Source organism: Melospiza melodia, chromosome 1 (assembly GCF_035770615.1).
Source record: "Melospiza melodia melodia isolate bMelMel2 chromosome 1, bMelMel2.pri, whole genome shotgun sequence".
NCBI lineage: Eukaryota > Metazoa > Chordata > Aves > Passeriformes > Passerellidae > Melospiza > Melospiza melodia.
The window spans coordinates 107,149,527-107,175,876 of NC_086194.1; the positions used below are offsets into that span (position 1 = coordinate 107,149,527).

The 26,350-nt window shown below is 39.2% G+C and overlaps 1 protein-coding gene across 14 annotated transcripts in view; it reads left to right on the forward strand.

Moving 5' to 3' along the window:
* FHOD3 (formin homology 2 domain containing 3) overlaps window positions 1-26,350 on the forward strand; it is a 374,713-nt gene that overhangs the window by 309,404 nt on the left and 38,959 nt on the right. For all 14 annotated transcript variants that reach the window (XM_063163493.1, XM_063163547.1, XM_063163530.1 and 11 more), the window contains 5 exons: window positions 1,535-2,424; window positions 8,864-9,022; window positions 17,350-17,532; window positions 22,077-22,196; window positions 22,700-22,861. In XM_063163493.1, coding sequence (XP_063019563.1) covers window positions 1,535-2,424; window positions 8,864-9,022; window positions 17,350-17,532; window positions 22,077-22,196; window positions 22,700-22,861 — 1,514 coding nt within the window. The remainder of the gene's footprint in view (window positions 1-1,534; window positions 2,425-8,863; window positions 9,023-17,349; window positions 17,533-22,076; window positions 22,197-22,699; window positions 22,862-26,350) is intronic.

Consider the following 26,350-nt stretch of genomic DNA (forward strand, 5'->3'; position numbering starts at 1 on the left):
TACTGCTGTCTATATACTTTGTGCTGCAAGGCCCTACATTTTAATGCAATGTTGTTTTAAGAGAGGGGAGGCTGGGAGTTGTGGGGCCCTGGATGTATCTCATCAAGAGGACACTTTCTCAGAACACAGGACTAGATATTGTGGTAAGAAAGCAACTCCATTGACAGAGAAAGCTGTAAAATATACTTAAATCTCCAAGGTATTTAAAAAAGTGGCAGCATAAGTGAAGAAACCAAGATAAAATGAGTGTTTAAGAAAAATAAAGATTGTGGGGGCCTTGTGGTTAAAGATTTTATTTTATACCTGTAGGCAACCCACAGGTATAAAATAAAATCTTTAACCACAAGGCCCCCCCAAAAAAGGCAAGCTAGCAATCAAAGTAAATGATGAAATAAAAGAAGTAGAGTTTATGAAAAATGTGTAAGGACTGTGGGGAACAGAAGGAATTCCATACAAGAAATACAGTAAGTGTGAAGAATTATCATTGTTTAATCACTTCATCTGATGCCCACTGGAAAAAGGAACACCATAATTGTTAGACACATTATCCACATTGGTTAGTAGTATTAAATTCGGGGAAATGAAGTCACAGAGATGCTTACATCATATATTTTTCAAGTTTGACCACTATAATTTGTTATTTATGGTGCTGTCTCAGACATGGTATTTTCCTTATTATTGGTGAGAAAAGCAGTAGTCAGAAAGATGAAGGTTCATTACAGTGAAATGTTAAATGATTGTAATGTGGGAAGGCCAATAGTCTTTCAACACTGACATATAACAAGGAGGTTAACAGTGGTTGATGAGCAGAGGTATTTTATAGAGGTTCTCATATCATAAACAACTTTTAAAATCTTGCTTATGCTTACACTCTTTTCCCTGAGAATTGCCCTGAGAGCTATACCCTGGGTATGCATCCTACTTTGGAATTCAAATAGTCTGTGTTGTGAAGATGGCCAGGTACCCAGCCAGGGGGTTCTGAGGGTCTGAAAGCTGCCCTTCCCTAGCCAGCAGGGTGGGAAGAGAAGTAAACAGGTCAGCCTTGGCATCAGACAAGGAAGATCTCTTTCATATGATAATATTTTCCTGAGGTTGTTGGTCCAGTACATGGCCAGGTGAAGAATATGATGATAACCTGCTTTGTGTCATTGTCATGATATTTAAGCCCCATTCTGAAATACCAAAGGTTATAAGAATTTATGTACTGTATAAAATGAACTGAGGTACTAAGTACAAAATGAAACATGACAGATTTCAGGAGAAACCTGAATATTCAAATCCTGAAAGTTATATAGTCCCTACCAAACTACATGTTGTTCTCTAGTCCCCTTCCTTTTTTGAGAATTACTCAGAACCCAAGATCAGGCCATATCAGTGCTGTATCTTATTTCAAACTTTTCACAGTAACTGTTTCCCTAGTTTAAGAGTAGTTGTACCTGCATCGCTCGCATGGGTTTTTTTGTTGCTTGAAGAGTGTTCTTGGTGCTCTGACTTCCCTCCCTTGACTCTTCCCATCTTGTGTGTGTGATTGCAGGTCCATGGTCACAGACCATTCAGGATGCTGGTGTGAATGAGCAGTGCAGCAACATCCTCAACAACAAGCGGTTTATGCTGGACATGTTGTATGCGCATAACAAAAAGCCCAAAGATGAAGAGGAGAAGGAGCTGGAGGCGAAGGAGGAAAAGAAGGAGACGGAGGAAAGCGAGGAGTCACTCACTAGCCTAGCCAGCAGGATCTCTATACTTCAGGCCACAAAGCAGGCCAAAGATGAAAGTGTCAAAAAGATGGAGATTGGAAATCTGGACAACCAAGGCAGTGTGAAAGCCTTTGCAGAAAAATTTAACAGTGGTGAGCTGGCTAAAGGGACAGCAGTGCCTGAAGATGAAATCAGTGAACAGATCCCTGAGAAAACACCAGCACAGACAAAGAAGGAATCTGATTACATCTGGGATCAGCTCATGGCTAATCCTCGAGAACTTAAAATCAAGGACATGGATTTTACAGACTTGGGGGAGGAGGATGATGTAGATGTGTTGGACATGGATATGGGTCCTGGGGACTCCCTTGCTCCTCCTCCTCCACCTCCACCTTCTTTTTTGGGTTTGCCTCCTCCACCACCTCCCCCCTTGTTTGGATGTCCGCCTCCACCACCGCCCTCTGGTAATTTATTGGCTCCTCCTCCACTGTTCGGCACTCCTCAGGGTTTAGGGTCACCCCAGGTTTCTAGGGGTCAGCCAGCATTTATAAAGAAGAAGAAAACCATCCGTCTGTTTTGGAATGAGGTACGGCCATTTGAGTGGCAGTGTAAAAACAACAAACGCTGCAGAGAATTCCTGTGGTCGAAACTGGAACCCATTAAGGTAGACACTTCCAAACTGGAGCATCTCTTTGAGTCGAAATCCAAAGAACTGCCTGTCACAAAGGTACAGCTTGTATTCAGTTTGCTATTTTTCTGCTATTGTATTGGTATTCATTCTGAATTAGATCTAGGTGATTTATGTTGTTTATATCAAACCAGTGGAAATTACTGGATGTGTTTCTAGCTTGGCCTATGACGGAAGATATTCCATGGCTTGACACTAGAGATGAGCCTGGGGTGGTTATGTGCCAAGTTGCCCTCCTGTCTCAGGTCTCCCAGTTGTGGGATAGCACTCCAGGTGGCAAATACCAACACATTTTACATTTAGATTGTCCATAGCTGAGTGCCAAACTAGATACTGGAATCTGAAATATTTTCTGTTGCATTCATAAAAAGGTCACAGCGTGGTGATTCATATCTGTGTATTTGACAGTTCTTCACTTGGTAATATTTTCCTAATCATTATGTGGAAAGGTTAGAATATCAGACTGGATCTGCTGCAAAGAGTCTGCCCATGTGCTTTGTTCTGAAGGATGGAATTGTCATGTTTACAGCCAAAATCTGCAGGGGTGTTGGGTTTTTGTTTTATACTGTTGAACAGGCCTATTTAAATCTTTAATTTATACAATGTGGCAATTTTAGGACAGAAGCTGGTACAGGAAATACCTCCATAGCTAGGATTCCCTCTTCCTTAGTATTGTTATAAAATAAACTCACAAAGGCTCATGACATGGTTGTTTAACATTGGAATCAACAATAAAAGGAACCTTTTTATAGTTACACTTAAGAGGAACTTGAAGTAGCGTTAAAAAAGTTATTAGCCTGAACATTTGTTTTTCGTGGCTACATAAACTCTTTTTCTTCTAAGCAGCATAATTGGTATCAGGGAAACAATTTTTTTTTTCCAGTTCAAATGGTAGTAAAAAATGTCCATCTCTCTTAAAATAAATGAATGGCTTGTGTGTTTTCTCTGTATGCCCATATGTGTTATAGTAATATAAAAACAGTCAGCATCTTGAATATTTTACTTCTCTTTAACTAGAGAAAATTATGTGTTATAGATATTGTTGTTTGCTCCTACTCTGGGGAATCTGAAAGTCTCACAGTAAAGGTTCTCTGTGTCACTTGCCCAGTTTATTAAGTCAAAATTTTCTAAAAGTCATTCTTGATCATCTTGACAAAGTGGAAACCTTGGAATTTCTATAATCAACTCCCAAGTACCTAGCATGCAACAGGTACATAAAGAGCTGGCTCATGTAGATCCTGCCACCACTGCTCTTAGCTGAATTTCTTTGTAACACAGATGCACACAAATCTGAAACGTATGTGTAGCACCTTTAAAAACACATCCAGCTGATTGTTCATCTGGCCAATGCCGAGATTAATTTCTCTCTCTTATTCCTTCTCTGCTGAGGAAGGAATGCTGGTGACACCGTGGCGTTGTTCTCCTCATCTCTCTCCCCGTAAATACAAATCTGACACAGATGGTTCATAGATGGAAGGAATGAGAGCATTTTCTTAGATCCATAAAATATTTAATTCCTTGAATTGAACGTGGAATGATAACATACTTGCCATTTCCAAAATTTAGCTTTGTGCTAAGTGCCAGCATTGTAATGGAGCACTCTGGCTGATTCCTAATTTTTTATTCTCGCATGAAATTTTGATAAAATTTTAAGTTGTTGGAGTTATGACTTGTTTACTTTTCCAGTCAATCATCATGCATGTTCCCAAACTACCCTTGGCCATTTTCCCTCCCTCACACTTGCTTCTCAAACCTGCCTGATGCTTTGGCAGAGCTTTTGGCTTCTGGCTGGAAGATGAGTGAGCAGGTTTCTTTGAAATTAGTGCAAGTCTGAGGAATGATTTAGGTGCTTTCCCCTTGGCTACCAATAACTGCTCTCTGCATGAGACATTGTACTTTTGGCTCTCTTTCCAGCCTGTCCCATAACACAGACATAGAAGTCTCATTGTCTCATTGCAGAGAAGACAATGGGGACTGAGAAGTACCATAGTAGAGCTCTGTGCAGGCTTTTGAAAATCCTGCCTGGTTTTCGTGAACACCAGCAAATCTTCCAGAGCAGGAGATGGTCCTTAGATCAAGCGAGAGTGGGAATAATTAGGCAGACCACCGAATCCGTGAAAGACTTGAGGTTTGGTACAAAGATTGCACTCAAATTAGGATAGCTCTCGATTTTTCCAGACTGCTTGGTTTATTTCCAGAGAGCACATTCCCCGTTGTGTCTAGTTTCTCCTGTCCAATGGCTGCAGTCCAAAACAGGTTTATGCTATAATATCGTAAAGTCTGACTCACAGCTCAGTTGGTTCAGCTGAAAAAAGAGAGTGCAGAGCAACAAATCAGAAGTCAAATCTCTAGATTTCATTTTAAGAGATGGAAGTAGCTGCATAGAAAAGGAACAGTCCAGAAGGATGAGAGGAAAAGCTAAGTCAGGGTGCATAAAGGGGGGGGGGGGGGCTGGGGGCTTGGCTCTGTCTTGTGCTTATGCTCTCTCATACAGCTGTAACCAATTTTACTCCAGTTTCTAATCCTTCACTGTGATTTCCACAACACACAGCTATAAACAGCTACTTCCTGGCTCATGAGAAGTTTTTCATTAAACACAATAGACTGTAATAAAATAAAGTGGATTGAAAATTGTAGGATATAATACAGGATTTTGGGGGCTGGGACTGCGAGAGGAGATTCTTGATTTTAGGAAAACTTATGCCACACTGAGAAACTTGCACATTGATATTATTTAGTGGAGCACCTTTAGTTGCAGATGGTTTATTTTTTAGACTAGAGCACCCTGCATTATATTTGCCAATAGAAGGAGTGATCAGGTATCCCCTCCAAACCAGTGTAGTATTTCCTTCCTTCTCACTCCACTGAACAAAGCAGATATTTTGGCAAAGTACTTCAAAGTGTTTACTTTTCTGTGAAGAGAAGTGAAAACATGCAGACACTCCTCAATCAAATGCTGTTGTTCAGCCCTTTTACCATCCACTTGGTTTTGCATGAAAGTATCATTTTGCTGATTCATGTATACCCTGTGGGATATAGTGATCCATCATGTGCCCGCAGACATAAAAATTAGTAGGAGAGAAGGAATCTGTTTTCATGTGCACATGCTTAGTAGACATGTTCCTTTTGAAAGGATTTGTTGCAATTTCAGTGAATGCCAAGACAACTCATAAATGTGGACCAGAATTTCTGAAAAAGATTGCATACAGATATCCTGAAAAAAGTCAGTGGCAGCTGAGCGATGCCATTTTACATCTCTTGTATTAAATCCTTGCTAATTGAGATAGAAATTAAATAATATTTTTTAAAAAAATTTAAAAAGCCATCTCACTATTAAGGTAGATTTTATGCACTACTTTTGCAGTAGTGCAAAATGCAGACTTTTACAACTTTAAAGGCAGAAGATATTTCTAAATTGATACTCATAATATAATTGTTTATTTATGTGACCACTTGAAAAGTTTTTTAATTTTTTTTCTGCTTCCCATATTAATTAAAACAAAGAGGCATGTTTAAGACTCATCAGACTGCAAATCCCTTTCTGTGGGATGGTAATAGGTTCTAAATAATCCATCTGGACTACCCAGTCTTCAACAGAGGCAAGAGAATGTGGCCAGTTAGGTCTTGTAAAGTGTCTTATAAACACTATAATTGTTACTACGTTGCAGAGGTGTTTGATTTCTAAAGATTATACTAGCTGGTATGTTTGTATTTTATAATTACTTTGTAATTACACATAATAATATAGTACATATAATATTCAGAAGTTCAGGGATTACGCTTCATACTGACACATTAAAATATAAAATCAACCGCCCTAGTTCACTGTTCCCTCAAGCCATTTAACTCACTCTCTGTTAATGAATTTATAAAGCATAGATTGAAGTCACCAAATATTGTTGTAGAACTTAGTAGTTGTAGCTTATTTTAACAGTCAGACACTTCCACCTGTGCAACTTCACTGCAGACAAAAAGCAATTCTTTTCCTAGGGTAAGGTAGTAAAGTTCATAGTCGTAAAATCTTTCTCTTTTATTCATCCTTTTATTTGTTTGGAAAGGATTTCTTTGGAACTCAGACATCATCCCAAGAATGGATTTAAAATCTCTTCAGCCTCTGTTTTTGAGAAGGGTTACCAGCCCAACATTTTATATCCCATATGCAGTTCTAGCTGTGGAAAATGCCTGCATGCACTCATGCCCTGTGCAGCTGATCTGTCTTCCATTACTCACTGCTCAGGAGTGTGTGCACTGTAGGGATCGCAGTGATCCCGGCTCTGAGCGTCCTGCGTCCCCCAAGTGAAAATGTCTGTCCTGTCAGACTTGGGAGCCTAAAAACAGAGCTGAAGATTTGAGGCTTTCTTACCCATACCACATGTGGGAAGCCTAAATTTAACTCCTTTCCTCTGGCTTTTTCCCTTCTGCATAAATTCTTTGGAGCTGTGTAATTCTGTGTTCTTAAGAACAAGGTAAAAAGTGATGGTTTTAAAAAGGCTTAGTGCAATACAAGCTCAAAAGGAGGCAGTCTCTGGTGAACACTCTTTGGTCGTAATGTGGTCTTGGCCACTAACTGTGGTCCTGAGAATGTGATTAGTGGCTTGGGAAGTAAAAGCTACTGCATCAAAGGAGAAGCTGCATCTCACATCCTTCAGGTAGCTCCCCAAGAAAAAGAGAAGACTATTATTTAAAAAGGGAAAATCCAGGAAGGCTTTGGGGATGCTTTTAAGCTGTTAAGAAGAGATCAGTTCTGACAGAACTGATAGAAAAACATTGAAAAAAATGTGATCTTTGCTCTCCTTAAATTTATTCCGTTTAGTGCAAAATTGTTGTTTCTTTTTAAGTTTAGAAAAAACAACCCTCCTATTACTTTCTCAGATCATATACATGTGGTATTCTCTAATTCCTGTAAACAGCACCTGCCTTGAGTCCCATGTGTGCAAAAGTTGCATCCTACCACGTTAGTTGTTCTGGTATGATGAAAGGACTGTGGTATCATACAGCTATTTTGCAGGCTGCAGGAACCAGTGGGCAAACCTCTTCCTGTGTGAGCAAGGTTCTGGGCTGTGCCAGAAAAAGGTATCTTTTAATGATACAGCTGTATTCCCCATTATGGGCTGTCCACAGCTGGAGGTGCTTTGATGAAATCCTATTTACTAACTTCCAATTCCTAAACAGCATGTAGGCCTGGCAGTGGGGTATTTTGTGTCTCAGTGGCTGTGGTGCAGATCCAAAGAAAGTGAAGGGCAAAGCTCAGTAGTCTAAAAAACAATCCTGAGCACAGATTGAGACTGGAGCAGTAAGTCTCCTCTTGGGCTTTCCCCAAATCCACAAGAGATCAAAGACTGATAACATCAGTGTGCAGGACTTCTCCCTACACTCCTGTGCTTGATGGCATTCCTCAGCCCATGTCTGATAGGGAAAAGGCAGAAGAACCACAGAAAACATGTTTACAGTGTTCACATATATGCAGAGGGAGGAAAAAACCTGAGTATGAGGAGCAGAGTCCTCTCACCTTTCAGCTACCCAGCCCGACATACATAGTTAACAGAGACACCTTCTAGCATGGGATGATGAGAGAGAGAAAGAGAGACATGCTGAGGTGTAAAACCAAAGACCTCATTCAACACTACATTATGCCATGTAAGTGGATTTTTAGTCACCTTGCATAGTTGGTTCACATTTTGTCATTATAAGGATGGGGAGAAAGAGAAAAATATCCTTGGGTCTAATCTAGAATGGAATTTAAAGTATATGTTGCCAGTCCTTTGCGATTTTATTATTATTTGTACTGGATGTAAGATCCAAGGATATGGATAGTCTCAAATACAACTTTCTAAGAAGCACAAGAGTTTAAATGTTTCTGCATCTATGAAGGACTTGACAGACATATCATGAGCAGCAAGAAATTTCCCCTGGCAGCCAAAGGTCAGAAAACCAAGCCAGTGCCTCCAGAGAGGCACCTATGGCTCCTTTGCCAGTGTCCGAGGTGGTTTTATAACAGAGGAGAATGCTAGCAGGCACATGGGAACTACTCTGTTTCCCAGCCAGACACACAAGTGAGAGAGGGTCCAGATTGGTGCATCCAACAGGGAATTGAGCCCTGGAGCCCCTTGGGTGCCCAGCTGCTGCCCCAGCAGGCCTGTGCTGGCCAGTCCTGCTGCATAGCAGAGCTCTGGGCTGGCAGAGGCAGTTTCAGGTATTTTTCAGACTGGCTCCTGCCCCAAACTGCCCTTTTGAGGACTGTATCAGGCTAGCTCTGCTTTGCACAGCGGTGTTCAAATCTCTGATTGAATCCTGGCAGCTCATGTTGATAGGATAAGGATGTGCAACAAGAATTCAGCTTGTTTTGATGCCTAAAAATAAATTAGGTTTACACTCAGTGTCAGCTTTCTTGAGTGGGGGAAGTCATTAATGAAAGGTGTGACTTTTCCTTTATGAAACAGATCAGAGGAATAATGACCTTGTTCTATTCTTTACCAAGAAAACTGCTGCAGATGGGAAGCGACAGGAGATCATTGTGTTGGACTCAAAGCGGAGCAACGCCATTAATATTGGCTTGACTGTGCTGCCCCCTCCCCGCACCATCAAGACTGCTATTTTGAACTTTGATGAATATGCCTTAAACAAGGAAGGAATAGAGGTAAGAAAGAACAGTCAATGTCTTCAAATCTGCATCTTCAATGCTTTTTTTTCTCATGTTGTATATGGTACAGGCCAGACTAGGCATGGAAGAAGGGGAAGGGGGTGTATTATATCGTGTCTGATTGTTGAAATTTGTGAAACCAGTGTAGTGGACTCAGAAGCAGGAAGTATCATGGGGCTGGGCATGCTCAGTGATCATGGATTATCTGCTTTGTTTGAGTAGCAGTGGTGTTAATTCCTATCAGGTTTTTCAGAGTATTATCTGAAGCCTGACTGAAATATTGTGAGCAGCAAAAATAGGCAGTGAGTTACTAGGGCTGATGCAACTGGTACAGGGTTTAATAAATTTCATGCCCAGCTAGCTGTTGGAGTCATTCTAGATTGTATATCTAATGGAAAACAAATACAGCGACTAGTTCTGCCCAGAATAGCATTTCTTTGTTACTGTTGTTTGAAGAAAAGCAGTTGGTATAAAGATTACAGATGATGTAATTTTTACCACTACATGTTTGACTTTGCAGATATTCTTACCAAGATCCAAGATGAGCTCTGTTTATTATTTTTTTTATCAAAACATTTTTCTTCTGTGAAGTGTAAAAGAAGCCTGTGGCTCCACTGTTTTTTTCATTATGGTCGTATTCATTTCAATTTTTTTTTTTTTCAGTAAGCCTGTATCATCTAGTAAGAGTAATCTGCACAACTACAAATCTCAATCAGTGGCTCTCAGAAATCATATATTGATTCACAGTCACCTTTTTGTGGTTTTGCACTGTGTTTCATTATTTCCCCCTTTCCACCTCCACCTTGCTGACTACAAAAGAAAATGAGAAAAGCTTCCTGGAATGAAAATGGTATTGCCAACAGTTGCATGCAAAAAAAAAAAAAAAAAACGCTTAAAGCTAAAGATCCTTCTAGTTAGAAGCCAGGGGCTGATTTGTCTCTATAGAACATAATTTCTTCCCCAAGCTATATTACTTTTTCGCTGTATGCATATTTTACTCATATTATGAAGGTGGCAGATCACTCTAACACCAGTGATTATTTCATGACCCAGCCCAGATACCCACCGCTGCAGTCTGCAGTATTAAGCTTTAAAGTGTTGGAGAGAAGTACCCCTCCAGCCAAGCCCAGCTCACAGCCAGGTAGATCTCAGTGCTGTAGGCAGTGTTTCCATGCAGAGTCCAACAGAAAATGGCTGACAAAGGAGGACAAGTCTTCATTAACTTCTGGGTATCATCTCCTTGGAATTGTGTCCTCCTCTGGCTTCAGGTGCTCTGTACAACCCATCCTTTCCACTGCCAACATTTGTCTCTGGGCTGCCCATCTGCCAACCACCTGTTGTGGTGTCCTCAGCTGTGCTTTGTACCACCACACACTCCTTTGGGTGGCCTTTCCATTAGCTGCCAGGAACCCATAATTTAATTTAAAATATATATGAAAGTGGATTTCAATCTGAAGAATTCAAGAAACCAGGAAATTGGGCACTATTAATATACTTGCCCAGTGCTAAAGAAAAGGTCTCTGAGGTCTGTCCCCACAGCTTGAAACTAGAGATGTGAGTAATCCTCATGTGATCATTCAGGTATTTGAAATCAAGAGAAAGGGTAAGTGCAGCTGAGCCCAGATACTTTGCACTTTGAGGAATGAGGTCTTGATTGGTTGGGAAGGATTATGTCCATGGAGAAAAGTTTTTTTCCCTCAGTTATATATATTATTTACTTCTTATCAGGTAAAACCCTACACTGAATTCAGATCTCTTTTTCACTCCCAAATTACATATTTTTCTTACAGCATGCTGCAGAGTCAGACCTTAATAGTGATGGAGAGGGCTGGATTAAGCTATTCAGAATTGGCCACATAGCACACAGGTTGATACTAAAATGCTTTACTCTGATTCCCACTGTTTTCAGCAGATCCCTGCCTCAGTTTTCTATACTGCCCCTTTGGTCTACAATGGAGGCAAACTTTGTTGTGTCTCTTCTCCTTTTCTGTCTGTTTAGCCCTGAAGTTAGCATAGAGGGAAGACAGATTGTTTTTTCAGTCTAGAGTTTTAGAAGTTTTCTGGTTCATATCTATCTAAATATAAGAAAAAAATTGGTGGCCATTTTGAATGAATCAGTAATAGTGTAAGAATCAGGTTCATGTATTAAAAACCCTACAGATAATACAGCAATTTACTATATAATGCAATTGATTTCTTATCTATGGGTTGATTGAGGCAGGACTGGTATGGGAAAAAAATATGCTATTAGCCTAATTAAAAAATTGTACCACCGTGGACACTCAAAAGCCTTTCTGCACAATAATTGTGCAGATCTAGATCTAGAAGAAATGTCACATCCGGTAAGCAGAAGAGAGATTTAAAGAGAACAGGAAAATAGATATGTGCAGTGGCAACATAACCTTCACTGCTAATATTTCAGAGAAGCTACAATTTAGGATCATCTTCAGCTTTTGTCAGATCCAACAAAGAGCAGAGCACCTACAGTGTAAAAGTCACCTTAACCATCCTTTGCCTTGGCAGAGAGCTCTCTGCTCTGTCCTTTGCTGAGGAGCATTGTCACTGTCATGTGAGTGTGTGTGTTCTGCACCTCCACCAGTGGATTAAATGGTGCCTTTAAACTGACCTTAAGGATTCCTCTAAGGACAGAGGACTAAAGCAGTGCTGGAGTTATTGCTAGCAACAAGCAGGGATGCAGTGGGCTGCAGGCCCAGGTTCATGATAGCCCAATTCATAATCTGCTCAGTCCATTGTTAGAGCACTGGGTCCAGTAGAGCCTCCACTGCTGCCCTACATCTGAATGATGAATGATGCTTTGCTTTTGAATTCTTGTTAGTAATCCATACTTTACTTTTTAACTTTAAATATATAACTAAGTGGAAAAAATACTCCACTTATTTTATAGCCCTCTGTTCCTAAGTATGTTGCATATTTTTAGGTCTTAAAGCAGTTAGGTACCTCTGAGCTGTGAAAAAAGGCAGAAAGTGGGGCCATGACACTAGAAAGGCAGATGTAGTCCACTTAGAATGCAAAGCAGGAACTATTTGAAATGTGTTTTCAGAGGAATGCACATCATGTGTTTGCAAGCACGAGCTAGTCCAGCTAAAAAAAAATTTTTACCACCTTACATTTGCCAAAGTGTTTGTGTTTTCCTTTCTTTGAAAACCTGGCATTCATTGTGTTTAAACAACCTGGAGCTCAATTCAGAATAAAGAACTGCCTCCTTACAGTGGAAGAGGTCTTGCTGGGAGTTAAGCAAAAGAGGCAAGCTTAAAATCCTGGCACCTAATTTTTGTGTATCAGAGGCAACTGCAAGAAAGGAGTCCAATAAACCAGTCCTTGGTGCTTGTCTGTACAGAAGGAAATGAGTGGATCTCTCTATAAAAGGTTGCTTAGTAAGGAAATGTGGACCAAAATCAATTAATACCAAAGGCTATGGTTAATTTAGCAGACTAAAATTAGGGTAATGCTGTGAGGAAATTAGCATGGTTTGTTTTCTGCTTTACAATATGGCTTTGTGATGCTACATGATGTTGATTTCATTAGCAGGTATAGCTTTTTAATAAAGCTTTGAAATGAAAAAAAAAAAAAATATCTCTGGGTGTGCTGTACCCTCCATACCCAGGTGTGCTACACCCATAATAAATAGCTTGATATATTGGTGTCTGGAGTGGCTAGATAGCCCTGAGATGTAAAAAGGGGTAAGATGTGAGAGCTTGATGTTAAAAAGCCAGATGTTGATATGTATAAAAAGAAATCAAAATTTGATTTTTTGAAACAAGTAAGGTATTTATATTTTTATTCTGATCATTGACATGGTACATCAACATTTGCAGTTTCCAATTTGTCTAATGCTTTGTAAGAGTGTGATGTTTCAAACGATGCTAGCTTGTGTGACCTGAAAGAACACCTTTTTCACAGTCTACACAGAACAGAGAATGGCCTCAGTGGTGCCTTGCTGACCCACAGTCATCATATCACAGCCCTAATCTGTTTCAGACTTTATTTAAAAAAAAAAAAAAAAAAAAAAAAAAAAAAAAGCCACACTTTTTCTCCTTGCAGCAAACCAAAACATAATCTGCAGTTCCTCTGACCAGCAATGACATGTTCATGTATTTCTGTAGAGAGCTGAGGAAGAGGACTGGTCTGTCTGAGGTATCAGTTCCTGATTTACAAGGATGGTCATCATCATTTCAGATGGAATTCTTTCTCAGAATTGGATCATTTTTGGAAGAGTTGTAATAATATTAGTGCAGGCAGCTTCCCTTACAATGAAGTTCTGACCTTCATATGCTGTTACATTTTCTTAGAGTTTCAGCAGGTAATGCAAACCAGCAGTGGGTCTTGTTAACAGTTGCCTGGGAACCTGAAATGTGAGAGAGCCTTTCAGGAGTTGGATTGTCTTCTGAGGCCTGTCAAATATCTGGTGAATACCCACTAACATGTGCTTGGTGATGCAGCTTATGTGTTTGTGGTCCTCAAGTCACAGAAAGCTTTGGACATAACAACAAGCAGATATTTGAGTTACTGTTTTCTTTGGCTGTTGTTCTCCTGGTAAGATGAGGTGAAACGAAACACCAAAGATGAGACACCCCTGCAACCTCATCATCACTGACAGGCCCAGCATCTCATGAAAGAGGAAACTTAAGCACCTAATTTCCTCAGAGGTGCTGGGCTATTCGCCATCACTGCTTAGGTGCTTCCCTGCATCCCACACTGAGGTGTCCATCATCCTCAGTCATATCTTGGTTTTGTAAGTCCTCCCTCTTCGGAACTTTTGGAGATTATACCTCAGGATGGCAGAGTCCAGGAAATGAGCAGTTTGATCCCTTTGCTGAAAGTTGAAGCAAGTGACTGAGTCTGGCAGCAGAATAATTGGGGTCCATTTTCTCATGCAAAAATTGCTTATTTTCCTCGATTATTTGAACACGTTTTCCTCAAAACATAAGGCTCTGGCCCAAACAGTTTTGTGAGAGTGCATGAAGGTGAAATACATGTGTCACATGTACTAGAGAATATGAGCATAGGGTTTATTGATTACCAGTTTTTCTTTCATTGACATGAAGGTTGCTGACACCACCTCAGTTACAAGAAAAGACTGAGGGAGCAGGGCCTGTCCAGCCTGGGAAAGAGCAAACTGAGATATTTAAGTATCTGAAGGGAGGGTATCAAGAGGATGCATCCAGGTTCTTCTCAGTAGTTCCCAGCAATAGGACAAGAGCAATGGGCAAAAACTGATGCACAGGAAGTTCCACCTGAATATGAGGAAGAATTTCTATACTGTGCAGATGACTGAGCACTGGAACAGGGTGCCCAGAGAGGCTGTGGAGTCTCCCTCACTGAAGATATTCATAAACCATCTGGTTGCAGTCCTGTGCTATGTGTTCTGGGATGGCTCCTTGAGCAAGGAGCTTACATCAGTAGTCCCACTGTGGTCCCTTCCAACATAACCCACTCTGGGATTCTGTGTACTGGGAAGAGCAATATGAACTAATGATTGGACTCTAAGCTGTTTGTGATTTAATGGTCACATCAGGTGCCAGTAACCTTCTGCCCTGCTGTGATTTTATGCTACTTTTACTGTTAGGGTTTTATTTTTTTTTTTAAATAATAGAAATAAAAACTAAAATAATAAAAAAGTGGCAGATGGTGTACTCATCAGTTTCCAGCACCAAACAAATGGCTCAAATTAGTCACAGCATGGAAATCAAGAAGAGGAGCATTTCACTACTTGCTCAGGGGCACGCTAGGGATGATGACCAGCAGGATCAGAATCATTTGCCCAAGCAGGTCAGGAGTACTGGTGTAGGTCGTTGTCGTGGGGGCACTTGCACCCTGGATGGTGTGGGATCTCCTAGCAGCTCTGGCTCCACAAAGGCAAGGCTTTCAGCAGCAGGGCTGATCCACTGCAGCTGGCACCACAAGCACAGCCTCTTTTGTTTGGCATGCCCTGTTTCACATAGTATGGTATGCAGCACAGCAGTCTTGCAGAACTTGGACTTGAATGCTTTTTGTCAGCTCCATCTATCTTGTGATGTTTATATAAAGCTCAAGGACGAGCAGAGTGCCTTTGGAAATAAAGCTTACCGTTTCTTTGCTCTCTTTAAAATGCCCCAAAGCAGTGTAAAATTTGGAGTGAAGGCATTGCCCCACCACAAAATACTTGTGGGATCCCTGAGTAGCTGCCAAAATCCTAGTTATTTGTAGGAGGCAGTTGAGAATACTGCTGCAGTGTTAGCCTTCAAAAATGCATCAAAAGCATTTTTACACCCATCACATGGCTACTGCTAAACTCTCCATGTATGGATGTCCAATATGATCCTATTTGCAAGCTGCCTTGTCTCAGCTGAGGGCGTGTCTTCCTCTTGTGGAAGAGAGGAGTAGGCACTAAGATGCCTGACTCCTTCAAGGGACACTGCAAAGCACCTTTCTTTATGAGTTTCAGGCTCAGTCTGGGGTTTTTTTTTGCAGTCTTTTTTACATGAGTATTAATTCAGCAATGAGACCATAAAGCAGCTAATTAGAAATCTAGTTTTATGTTAGGTATGACCCAAGTTACAGATTTTAGCATGTCTAGGTGGATGGATGGATGGATGGATGGATGGATGGATGGATGGATGGATGGATGGATGGATGGATGGATGGATGGATGGATGGATGGATGAATGGCACATCTCAAAATCAATACACAAATGCTGTCAGTTGAAACACGTGTACATCAGAATATTTTCCAAGCAGTCCTTTCAGGCTAAGGAAAAGCACCAGAGTGTGTTGAGGGATTTTCCTCCTCTTTTTTTTTTTTTTTTTTTTTTACTTAAGATATTAATTTATTTAGGTGGAATCTTGAGTGTCCAAGCAAGGAGGCTTTTTTTTTGTTTTTGTTGTTGTTTATAACAAAGAGCAAGAGAGAGATGCAGGCAACATTAACAGAAAAAATGCTTTTTTTTAATGTTTATGGAAGTCAACAGAAGAAAATGGACAGCAATAGAAATGCTGTGGCTGAAATTAAATAAGTCCCATTTCAACAAACTGAACCTTATTTGCCTACTTAACTTTCGTTCTCGGCCTGATTGCCCAGGAGAAGTCCCTTGCTCTCGATCCACACTTAGCTCCAGTGCTGTAGAAACAGCCAGGGAAACTTTCAGTACTGGAAGGGGGCAGTTGTGCTGCTTTGATGGATTGGCTATGTCCAGTGCTGGAACAAGGCTGTAGTTTGGATTGGCGGGTCCGATAGCTCTTTGGCTGTATTTTTATTATTCTCTCCTCCCCTTCAAAACAGCCTCTATCATTATAGACGGCTACAGCAAAAACATGTCATTCTTGAGATGAATAAACATAAGTTGTGTTAGAAATCTGCTTTGCTTTAAGGAGGCATTGATCAGTAGGGTAGAGACCTCAACTTTTCTGATGCCTTTATGTTGTTTTGATTTTCTTTTTTATTTTGAAGTTCATTTATTGTGTTAAAAGCTGATTAAGAAGCGATACCTTAGAGAGCAATAATTTCAGAAGGAAAGCTGCCACATTTAAGCAAGCCTGTAAAATTAATGACTTAAAATTTAAATATTTTGTACCACACTGACAGCAGAAACTGAAAATACTGAGATCCTCTTTCAGATAAGAGGAAAAAAGGCCATATTTTATGCAATGCGTAATTCAGCTTTAAATTCAATGTGTGTTCCTTGGGAAGTTGTTGTTTGGGTGAAATCTTTAAGAGTGACCTAGTAAGCTGTAATAGTTTCCAGGTTCCATAAGAAAAACAAAACAGACTGAACAAAAGTAAGAAATTATGGGGACAGCAAGGGACAGGAGTTTTCAAGTTATTCCTGTATACTTACAATTGTGCTAGAAGATTTATAGATATTGGAGCTAAATGAGACCTTAAAGTCTAGTCTGACTTGCTGTAAACCACAGGCCACAAAACTGTTCTCCTTCTACCCTTACTTCCTCATGTAATTTACAAAAAGATACTAAGTTCTGACTTAAACATATGAAAGTCGATGAGATCAGTCCTAACCAATTTCCTTTCATGCACTTCAGTGTTTCATCCCATGGTTAGCCACTTACTATCTACTGAACACAGATTTCAAAAAAATAAAAATTTCAATCCAGACACATTTTTAAACAAACTGCAGGTGTGTGAGATAGCAGTCCTTGTTTTGCTTCCTTGTACAGTGGATTAGTTCTTGGTTGCTGCTGTGCTGTCCTAATTTAACAGCCAAGGACTTGAGGGCTTTGACTGTGGCTGCTGTGGGGTCACACAACAACCAGCCCTCACACTCCTCTCAGCCCCACCACTGATGTTTGCCTTTTGGCTCCCTGTACAGAAAATCCTGACCATGATCCCCACTGAGGAGGAAAAGCAGAAGATCCAGGAGGCCCAGCTGGCGAATCCTGATGTCCCCCTGGGCAGTGCTGAGCAGTTCCTCCTCACCCTCTCCTCCATCAGCGAACTCTCCGCCAGGCTCCAGCTCTGGGCCTTCAAGATGGACTATGAGATAGTGGAAAAGGTGAGGAAAAGCACAGGGATGGGTGGAGACTCTTCTGAGGCTTTGCTTAATCTTTCCCTGACCTTGGTATTATATGGACATTTTGAGGAAATGGTAAATGGGTCGCTTTTGTTTCGGTGCCCAAGCAGGAAACAGCTAAACTGATCCTTCATAATCTCTTCTTTCTATAAAAGAAAATTAAGAGATTATGTCTTCCTTCCTTTAATTAGTCACTAATGATGTTGAAACAAAGAAGAGGGCTAAATCTCTGCCACATCTTCTCCAGATGTTGTTATTCAGGAAATTACTTCAGAGCAATGAGAATTTTTCTTTCATATAGATTGAGTGAGGACTACTGTATTCAGTCTTATATCATGAGAGTATTGATCTTTCTTACATCCATTTGAACTGAGGAAAACACCATCCATTAAAGTTTTTGTGTTTATAGCTCTCAAAATTCTAAATAAAAGACAGTTCAGCTCAGTCACACACAGTTGTTGCCACCTTCTCCGTGGCTGGCATTCATTCAAAGAACACTGTAATTGGGGCGTCTGTCAAGAATGATGAATCATGGGCACAAATTTTAAAAAAGAGGATAAAATTTTCATGCATAGGTGAGACAGAATGAAGCTGTGTTTCAGGAGATTTCAGGTACTTGCTGCCTTTCACAAGGTTTTCAGAAATCTCTGCACAGGAGCTTCCTTTTGGCTGCACTTGTGGTGCATACCCCGGGCATTGCCACTAAAGCAGCTCTCTCCTCTACATAATCCTTTTGTATCTGTGCACATACGCGTGTATTGAAAAAATCAGTATAACTGTGTGATATGGATTCTAAAAAGTGAAACGTGAAAAAAGTTTCACATGCTTGTGAAAATTCCTTATGTTTACCTAGAAATGGTTATTTAATGAGTTGTGCAACAGTGGATTTATTTGCAGGTGATACTGTCAAGATTACTCAACATTAATTTTCTTAGATGTTAGGACATGCGATCACACAAATACCCAGGATTTTTATTGGAATGTTTTAGTATTAGCCAGTTACATTTCTGACTTCGATAGCAAAATACTTGTATCTGGCATGAATACTTCTTTGCCATTTTGTTCTGTTTTGTTTTGGGTTTTTTTCACTCTGGTACAGCTATTTATTCTGCTTTGAAGTTACCACAAGGCTAAATTGTACCTTTCATGGAAGCTGAGTTAGCAGTAGTTACTAATCTCTGCATATACCTAGAATTTCTAGGGTCCTCTCAATCAAAAAGCAACATTTGAAGCACCACTAAATGCTAAAGAAATTCTGAGTTTCCTTTTGCCACAAAGTTAATTTATTGCCAGCTAAAATCTGTGTAGAAGGCATGCTAGTACAAAATGTCTCAAATAGTTAAATTACTCAGAGAAGCAACATCTGTAGGGAAGACAAAACCAATATTTTTGTCCCTGTTTGAAGGTAGATAGGACTAAGCACAGTACCTACCATAAAATGGTAGAGGAAGTAACATGTGATAAGTGTGATAAAGTATGAGGAGCACATGATAAGCCTAGCAGACAAGCATAGATAGGACAGACAGCTTGGGTCTTGGGTGAGGACAAAGAAACAGGATCAGACATCAGGAGTGCAAGGCAGAGTGAGCACCTGGGTCTCCAGTTACAGAGTAAGGTCAGAGTTCCAGGTAATCAGTAAATGTACATGTTATTTGGACTGAAATAAGATACTGTGATATTCAGTTTTTAAAAAAGGAAGTAATTTGCATTAGTGATTATGATGATAAAAGAGACCCTTGAGCTGCTAACATTCTTCTATTCTTGAAACTATGTTTTTGTAGATCTATCTGCAAAAGGTCAAACCCTTCATGAAAAGTAGGTCCCAAAATCACTTAGCTCCACAGCTTTGCCTTTCTTTTTTTGTCCAGCATTTGCTTGATCTTTTCTTTTTTAATCTTATTTTGTATTAAGGAAAATTCATAGCGGTTCAGAATGCACTCATATTATTTATCAAGTCACACATTCATTTTCTGTAAGATATGAGTGCTATTATTTCCATGAGGCTGGAAGTTTTAGATGGTCCCTGTTACCAACAGTGTGAAATACCTGAGTTATTGGTAAGACCGGGGTTCTCATACATGAGACTCTTCTGCTAACCTGCCAAGAACAGAGCTCTGCCTAAGTAGGTTTTAGCTTCATCTCTGACAACCTGAAAGAAAAGAATGTTAATTGTTCAAGAAATGGGTTAAGTGATACCTTGTTTATGTTCATTAAAAACTTTTCAGGCATAATAAGAGAAATCATCTTTCTTAGCTTGAATTTAATTAACTGAAGCAAGTAGGGGTACATTTGTAGGGAGCATCCTCAGCCTGTGTGGAGTTGAACTGGATGAATAAATAATCACTCTTTGCTCTCTCTAAAAAATTTAAAATTAAAGAAAAATGAATGAATGTTAACTTAAATGCTTACTGAAGGTCATTAGTTGAACAATAATTTCCCTCTCCTTTCTTTTGGTATCCTAGTTTAGATGCACAGACAGAAGTAGTTAAAAAATTGCACTGTGTTGCTACTCATTCCTCATATGGAATTACTTATGATGCAGATATTGTCAAATTCTGTTATCTCAAAGGGGCTGTAAAGGTCTTAAAAAAGGAATAGAAACTTTGATTTTTTTTTTTTTAATTAAGATCACTGCAGGCAAATATATCCTTTTTGCTGACTACTAAAAGGTCACAAAATTAATAAAAGCAGGTGCAGAAATGAAAAAAGTACAATGAGTTGAGTACATTTGTACATGTCCATCAAACATTGGATCAGGCATTATAAGATGTCTTTCAGACAGAAGTTCTGGACCAGTCCTCAAATTTCATTCAAACCTAGTTTTTAATTGAAAAGTAAAAATGTGATATCCAAGGATATGAGGTAGCTCTGCCTTATCTATCTGCCCTCTTTAGGTGGAAGGTAAGTTTTATAGGAAACAAGAGTGGATAAATTTGAAAAAATCATAAATTTGTCTCATTGTTCAGTATGTTGCACATTTTTTTATTGTTCTTTAATCCTCCAATAAAAAAAGAAATAAAGAATAATTGCAAATGTGCACTATATGCTAAAAAGTCTAAGATTAGATAACTTGTCTAAATAGCTCAACGAAGGGCTCAGTATGGCCTGGTTTGGAAGCCTCTTATGCCACCTTCTTATTTACCTGGAGAATGTTTTAAATTAGTCTTTTAGCAATGCTTTTTTGGCAGGTTGAAAATTGATTTAAATGAAATAGTTCAGAAGCCCATGTTTACCACAGATTCAGAGCAAATTGAGTCATTCCATAATGCAACAAAACAAACTAAATCAACTCTGAATTTAAAGCAACTCAAAGAATACTGTGCAGCAGTATCATTTTAATTCACTTTGATAATGTCTTGGATTATTTAGCACCTCTCCTCTGATGTATAAACTACTTAGCTCACTATCTAATCTCTTAATTTGTCTTGAATTTTCCATATTCTTTTCATGAGAAAAATTTTTCTGTAGGGACTAGAAATATATTTCATTCATCTTTTATGGTAAACTATCACTGCAGTTGTTGAAGAAACCATTGTGTGTCTCCAAGAAAGTGAAATTCTCAATTACTTTGCCTTTTGGTCTAAAATAGCAGCTTAATTTTGGCTTCTTGGCTCATAAAGAGTATAACAATATGGGAAATTGGGAAAAAAGTCTCCCTGCCCATGGCATAGGAGTAGGAACTAGATGATCCTCAAGTCTTTTCCAAAACAAACCATTCTATGATTCTGTGAAAGGAATGCTGCTCACGGATGTTAAAATGGCATTTGAAGATAGGAACAATGTGAACTGTTAGTGTGCATACAAAGTAAATAACCCTGGGCCTCACACAGAGACATAGCAATAAGTTCTGTCAACTCAATTACCCTCACTCTCTTCTTTGAACTCTCTGGTGCAGTTCACTTCCTGAGGTAATGGAACAGAATTTATGATTTCAAGCCATACCAGTATGCACATCTATACTCAGATAACATGTGAAGATGAAAGATGCATTAAATTAAAATATTGAAATGAGACTATTTCTAAAGATTTATGTTTACAGCAGATTTTTTTTCAGTTTTAAATTCTCATAAGCACAAAACCATATCTAAAACACAGAAATAGCTATCATTTGAAGAAAGCTGTAGGGTCAAGCTACAAATTTTAAGTCAGTAAGGTTTCTAACTTTTTAAATTTGTTGTTCAAAGATTAGAAAAAATACTTTTAAGAAGCCTTTTTTATAAGTTGGGGCTTGGGCATGTTCATGGATTTAAGTGAAATGCAGCAGCATTCTCCGGTATGGAATCACAGGATAGTCCCAGGACAAGTAAGGCAGTTGCATACATAAAGGAACAACAGTAGGAAAATATTTTATGTACTTTTTTTGCTGTCCTTGTATGTGATTTATTAGCTGGAACATGGAAGAAAGCCAGCACACATGGCCATTTTACACTCTGCAAGACGCCAGTTCAGGAACTTTTTGCAGTAATTAATCTAAACCATAGAATTAAAAACTAACCTTCACTTTCTTGTTTCTGTTCTTATGGTAGGAAGTTGCAGAACCGCTGCTAGACCTGAAGGAGGGAATGGACCAACTGGAGCACAATAAAACTTTGGGATTTATCCTTTCTACTCTGCTAGCCATTGGGAACTTTCTGAATGGAACCAATGTAAGCCTGATGTCCCAGAATTTCCTCTCTAGCTTTTTTCCTTCAAAAAAACAAAAGTCAAAACCATTGTGAAAATTGTAACCCGCTATTTATTTTGTACCAGAAAAGTAATTTAGGGAATATAACGTGCTTTTTTTTCTGTGTTAGAGTGTTTTGTATTGTGTCTTACCTCTTTCAGCATAATCTGAAGGAAAGTGGAGCTAAGCACTGTTCTAGTGTAACTCCCTTAAGTGTACTATTGATGCTTTGCATTCAAAGTGTGAGAACTGTGTCGTGGGTCATTTCACTGCAGATGGACTGATTTTAGGCCTAGTCTTCAGCAAGTTAAAAATTAATAAAAGCAATGAGTTTCCTCTCCTCTAGGATTCTTCTTCTTTCACCTCTGCCCCTTATTGCTCATCATTTTTGTCTACCAATCTGCATGGGAAGGAGTAAGCATTTTTATTTTTTAATGTCTTTTTTTAAAATGTCTTTATTTTTAATGTCCTTTTTTTACATTACAGGCCAAAGCTTTTGAGTTGAGCTACCTCGAGAAGGTTCCAGAAGTCAAGGACACAGTGCACAAACAGTCTCTCCTGCACCATGTCTGCACTATGGTGGTAGAAAAGTTCCCAGACAGCACTGATCTTTATTCAGAGATCGGGGCCATCACTAGGTCAGCCAAGGTATGTCCAGTAGGTAAATACATCTACATGTAAATTTTTATAACACCTCTTTGAAGTGAAATATTTAAGGTTTTATTCTATTCTCTTCTTTGATTTTTTCATCCTCCCTGGCTGCAGCACTATTTACAACTGTGTGTTCATTTTGTCATTTGCACTGAGTTTCAAAGATGCCAGTACTCCCTCTCCTGAACTTTATTTGTGTCTGTCACAAGGTTCCTTCGTCAGAGCACTCTTAGGCAGCCATTGGTTGTGACAGCCATGTTAATATTATGTACATTATTAATGTATATTACTATTAGGAACTATTTTCAAGTTAAAACTTTGACCAGTATCTTCAGGTTCATTTATTCTGTGGCTTGGGGGAATCTCTTTTATAAGGCAGATGCCTGATTGTATTTTTTTAAATCCAATGGAAGGAATTAATTTTTTACTAATAAAATTTGTCTCTGGAATTAAAGAGTCCTTGAAATACTTGGTTTAACTCACAGGATCACAGAATTGCTGGGGTTGGACAGGACCTCAGCATATGACTTAGTACAACCCCTGCTAAAGCAGTTTCACCTAAAGCAGATTGCAGAAGAGAAGTCCAGGCGAGTTTTGAGCATCTCCAGAGGATCTCTTGAGATCTCCATAGGAGTTAGAGCATATAAATAGAAATAAAGGAATCTTGTAAAAAAATGGTAATTCCCTGGTTAATGTATAGGACTGGTCAATGGCTCAGTATGGTATGGAGATTATAACTGCTGTGACCAGCATCATAGAAACACTGTAAACTCACTCTTGAATCTCTCAGAGTGTGAAATTTCATGAATAACCCTTAAAAATAGTACAATGCTTAATGAATGGAGTAAACATGGGAGATAGCAAACATAAAAATTCTCTTTAGGAGTCAAGTCTCATGGAAATGGTAATAATTACAGCAGATAATTATAGTGTCCTTCTAGTCCAGTGTCTTGATTCAAACAGTGGCCAATACCAGCTGCTTGACAGAAGAGCACAAGAACTTTCTAAGGGAATGAAAGATTTCTCCTAGAAAAATGTTATTTCATGAGCCATAATTCTCATTATGTGCATCAAATAGAGGGAGGATTTCTTTTCCAAAGGCCACCTTATTTGGATACTGGGAGAGGAGCTGGAGAGTGTCAGGGCAAACAACTCTGCCCCCACAACCCAGGACATCTGTATAGTACAATACTTTTTTTTAAACAACTGCAAAAATGAAATCTTATTTTGGCTCCTAGTGCAGTTCTTGCAACAATGAATTCATAATCTATTTTTTCTGCTGTTCAATTTGCCGGTTTCAGGAATTACTGTCTGAATATACTGAACAATAAAAATATTTTTTCTTTCTAATTAACAGAATAACTTAGGTTGGAAAGGATCTCTGAAGGTCATATGATCCATCACCCTTTTCAGTGCAAGACCAGATTAAACTAGGCTGCTCAGATCCTTGTCTTAAATGATCCTTTTATATCTTTTGTTTATGAGACCACTTCCACACTTTTCCTTCATCTTACTTTTTTGGAATGTGTTAAACAATAGTAAGTACAGCATTCCAGCCTCTCCTTATCACTGTCAAATCTTACTGTGTTTGTCCATTCTGCTACTTTTTGTTAGATGTTCTGAGGTTTTCTCTGTGTTCTTTGACTGCTGGTACCCTTTGGACACCCATTGTCCCAGGGCAGTTCCCAAGGAGAGCCAGGCAGTCTCCTGAGCTGACAGAGCATTCAGAACTCCCAATGGAGTTGGATAGTGCCGTGCACTCTGTACTTCATTGCAGTCTACAGCAGTGACCATGATCTGCTGAAGAAGATTTACTGCTTATCTCTCAAACCCCTAATAATCTTCAATCAGGACTAATCTGAATAATTTCCTGCCATCTGTGGATTTTACCTTCTGGATATGCTTCCTTGTTTCCAGATAATTTTGAATATTAGTATGATACAAAGCACAAACCATGAGATGCCTGCTCTTAGCCCTGTCAACAAAGGAGAATCAATGTGTATTCCTTCTTTTCTTTTGCTCTCTTAACCTCACAATTCACAGGTGGCCTCCCATGAGTCCCTTGAAAAGATTTTGAAATTTTATTTTCTTTACTTAGTCTTATCAATTTCCTATTTTATAAACATTCAGAACATAGTGGTGGTTTTTATGTATTAAGTTTCCTGTCACTCGTCCTTTCAGCCAAGTTACCAGATACAGTAACAAAACCTTGACCACTGCACAAACTTTGCTGCTTTTCTAGGGATAGGCAAAACTTCTACTATCCTTTTATTCTCTCAGTTACCAAGTATAGTTTCATACATATTCATGTTCATTTTAGCCAGTGCCTCAATTTCTTTATTTTAATTGATGACATAATTACTGTATTTTACTTGTTTAGTTCTTTGTAAGATATCATCTCTCTCCAACACGTATTTCTGCTAGTAAGGTTTCAAACCTCACTATCAGTTCACATCTCTTAAAAATATAATACAGAAAAAGGAAAGGAGCACCAGAGTAGTTTTTTCCCCAATATCCTCTGTGGTGAAGCTGGATGAAAAGAAGTAACCTTGCTTCCCTTCTCTGATTTTTGTCTTCCTCGGTTTCTTTTCTCCCCAGTGATCCAGGACCTCCTACATATATTTTTTTTTTTACCATACAGGAATTTGTTGCTTTTGTTTTATATCGTTAAATATTTTCTGTTTAGATTCCATCTCTTTTCTCCTAGTTTTCCTCTTGTACAGCCTATGTTTAGGCTCTGGTTTATTGCCTTCAGTGAGTTTGGTTTCTCATGTTTGGAAGATTTTAACTTTCTGTTGTGTTTTTTGTTTTAATTTGCGTGATTCTTACTTTTTTAGCATTTAGGTGTATTGGTTTCTCATTTCCTGCTTCATCTCTTTGCTGAGAAGTTATTTCCCTTTTTTCTTAGATTGGGATCAAGTTAATCACTAAGAAGAAAAATTACCACAAAAGAGAAGAGCCTTTGTTTTTCAAAATTCTCACCACCATGTATGGTATTCTCCCAAGTGGTTCTTCTATTTTTCAATCATAGAAAGTGGAAGAAAGCTTAACCTACTCCTGTCACTAAAAAAAAAAAATTTAGGTCTAAGAGCGTGCAAAATTGAGCACAGTTTTTCAGTCTGTGGTTTGCTGATCCAGTGGCCCTGCCCAAAGCGGACGAAAATCCAGAAAGGCCAGACAAAATCACATTAAGAGAAATTATAGCCTTAACCTTCCCCGTGTCGCCCAAGGTCTCCCTCCTTGGGATGTTCCTGCATGTGTTAAACCACTGATGGATTACTGTAACAAGCTCTATTCCCACTTGATCATAGCTGCCACAAATCAGAGAGTTAGGATGTGGAAGCCATCCAAGCTGCCCTCTTCAAGGGAATGTTCACAGACAAGGCGAAATCTTGGTTTAGGAAAGCTGACAGGAAAGGAGAACTAATATATCACTGTGGATTAGGCTGTGTTTTGAGCTCTGTTTTGCCTACAAACATCTTTCAG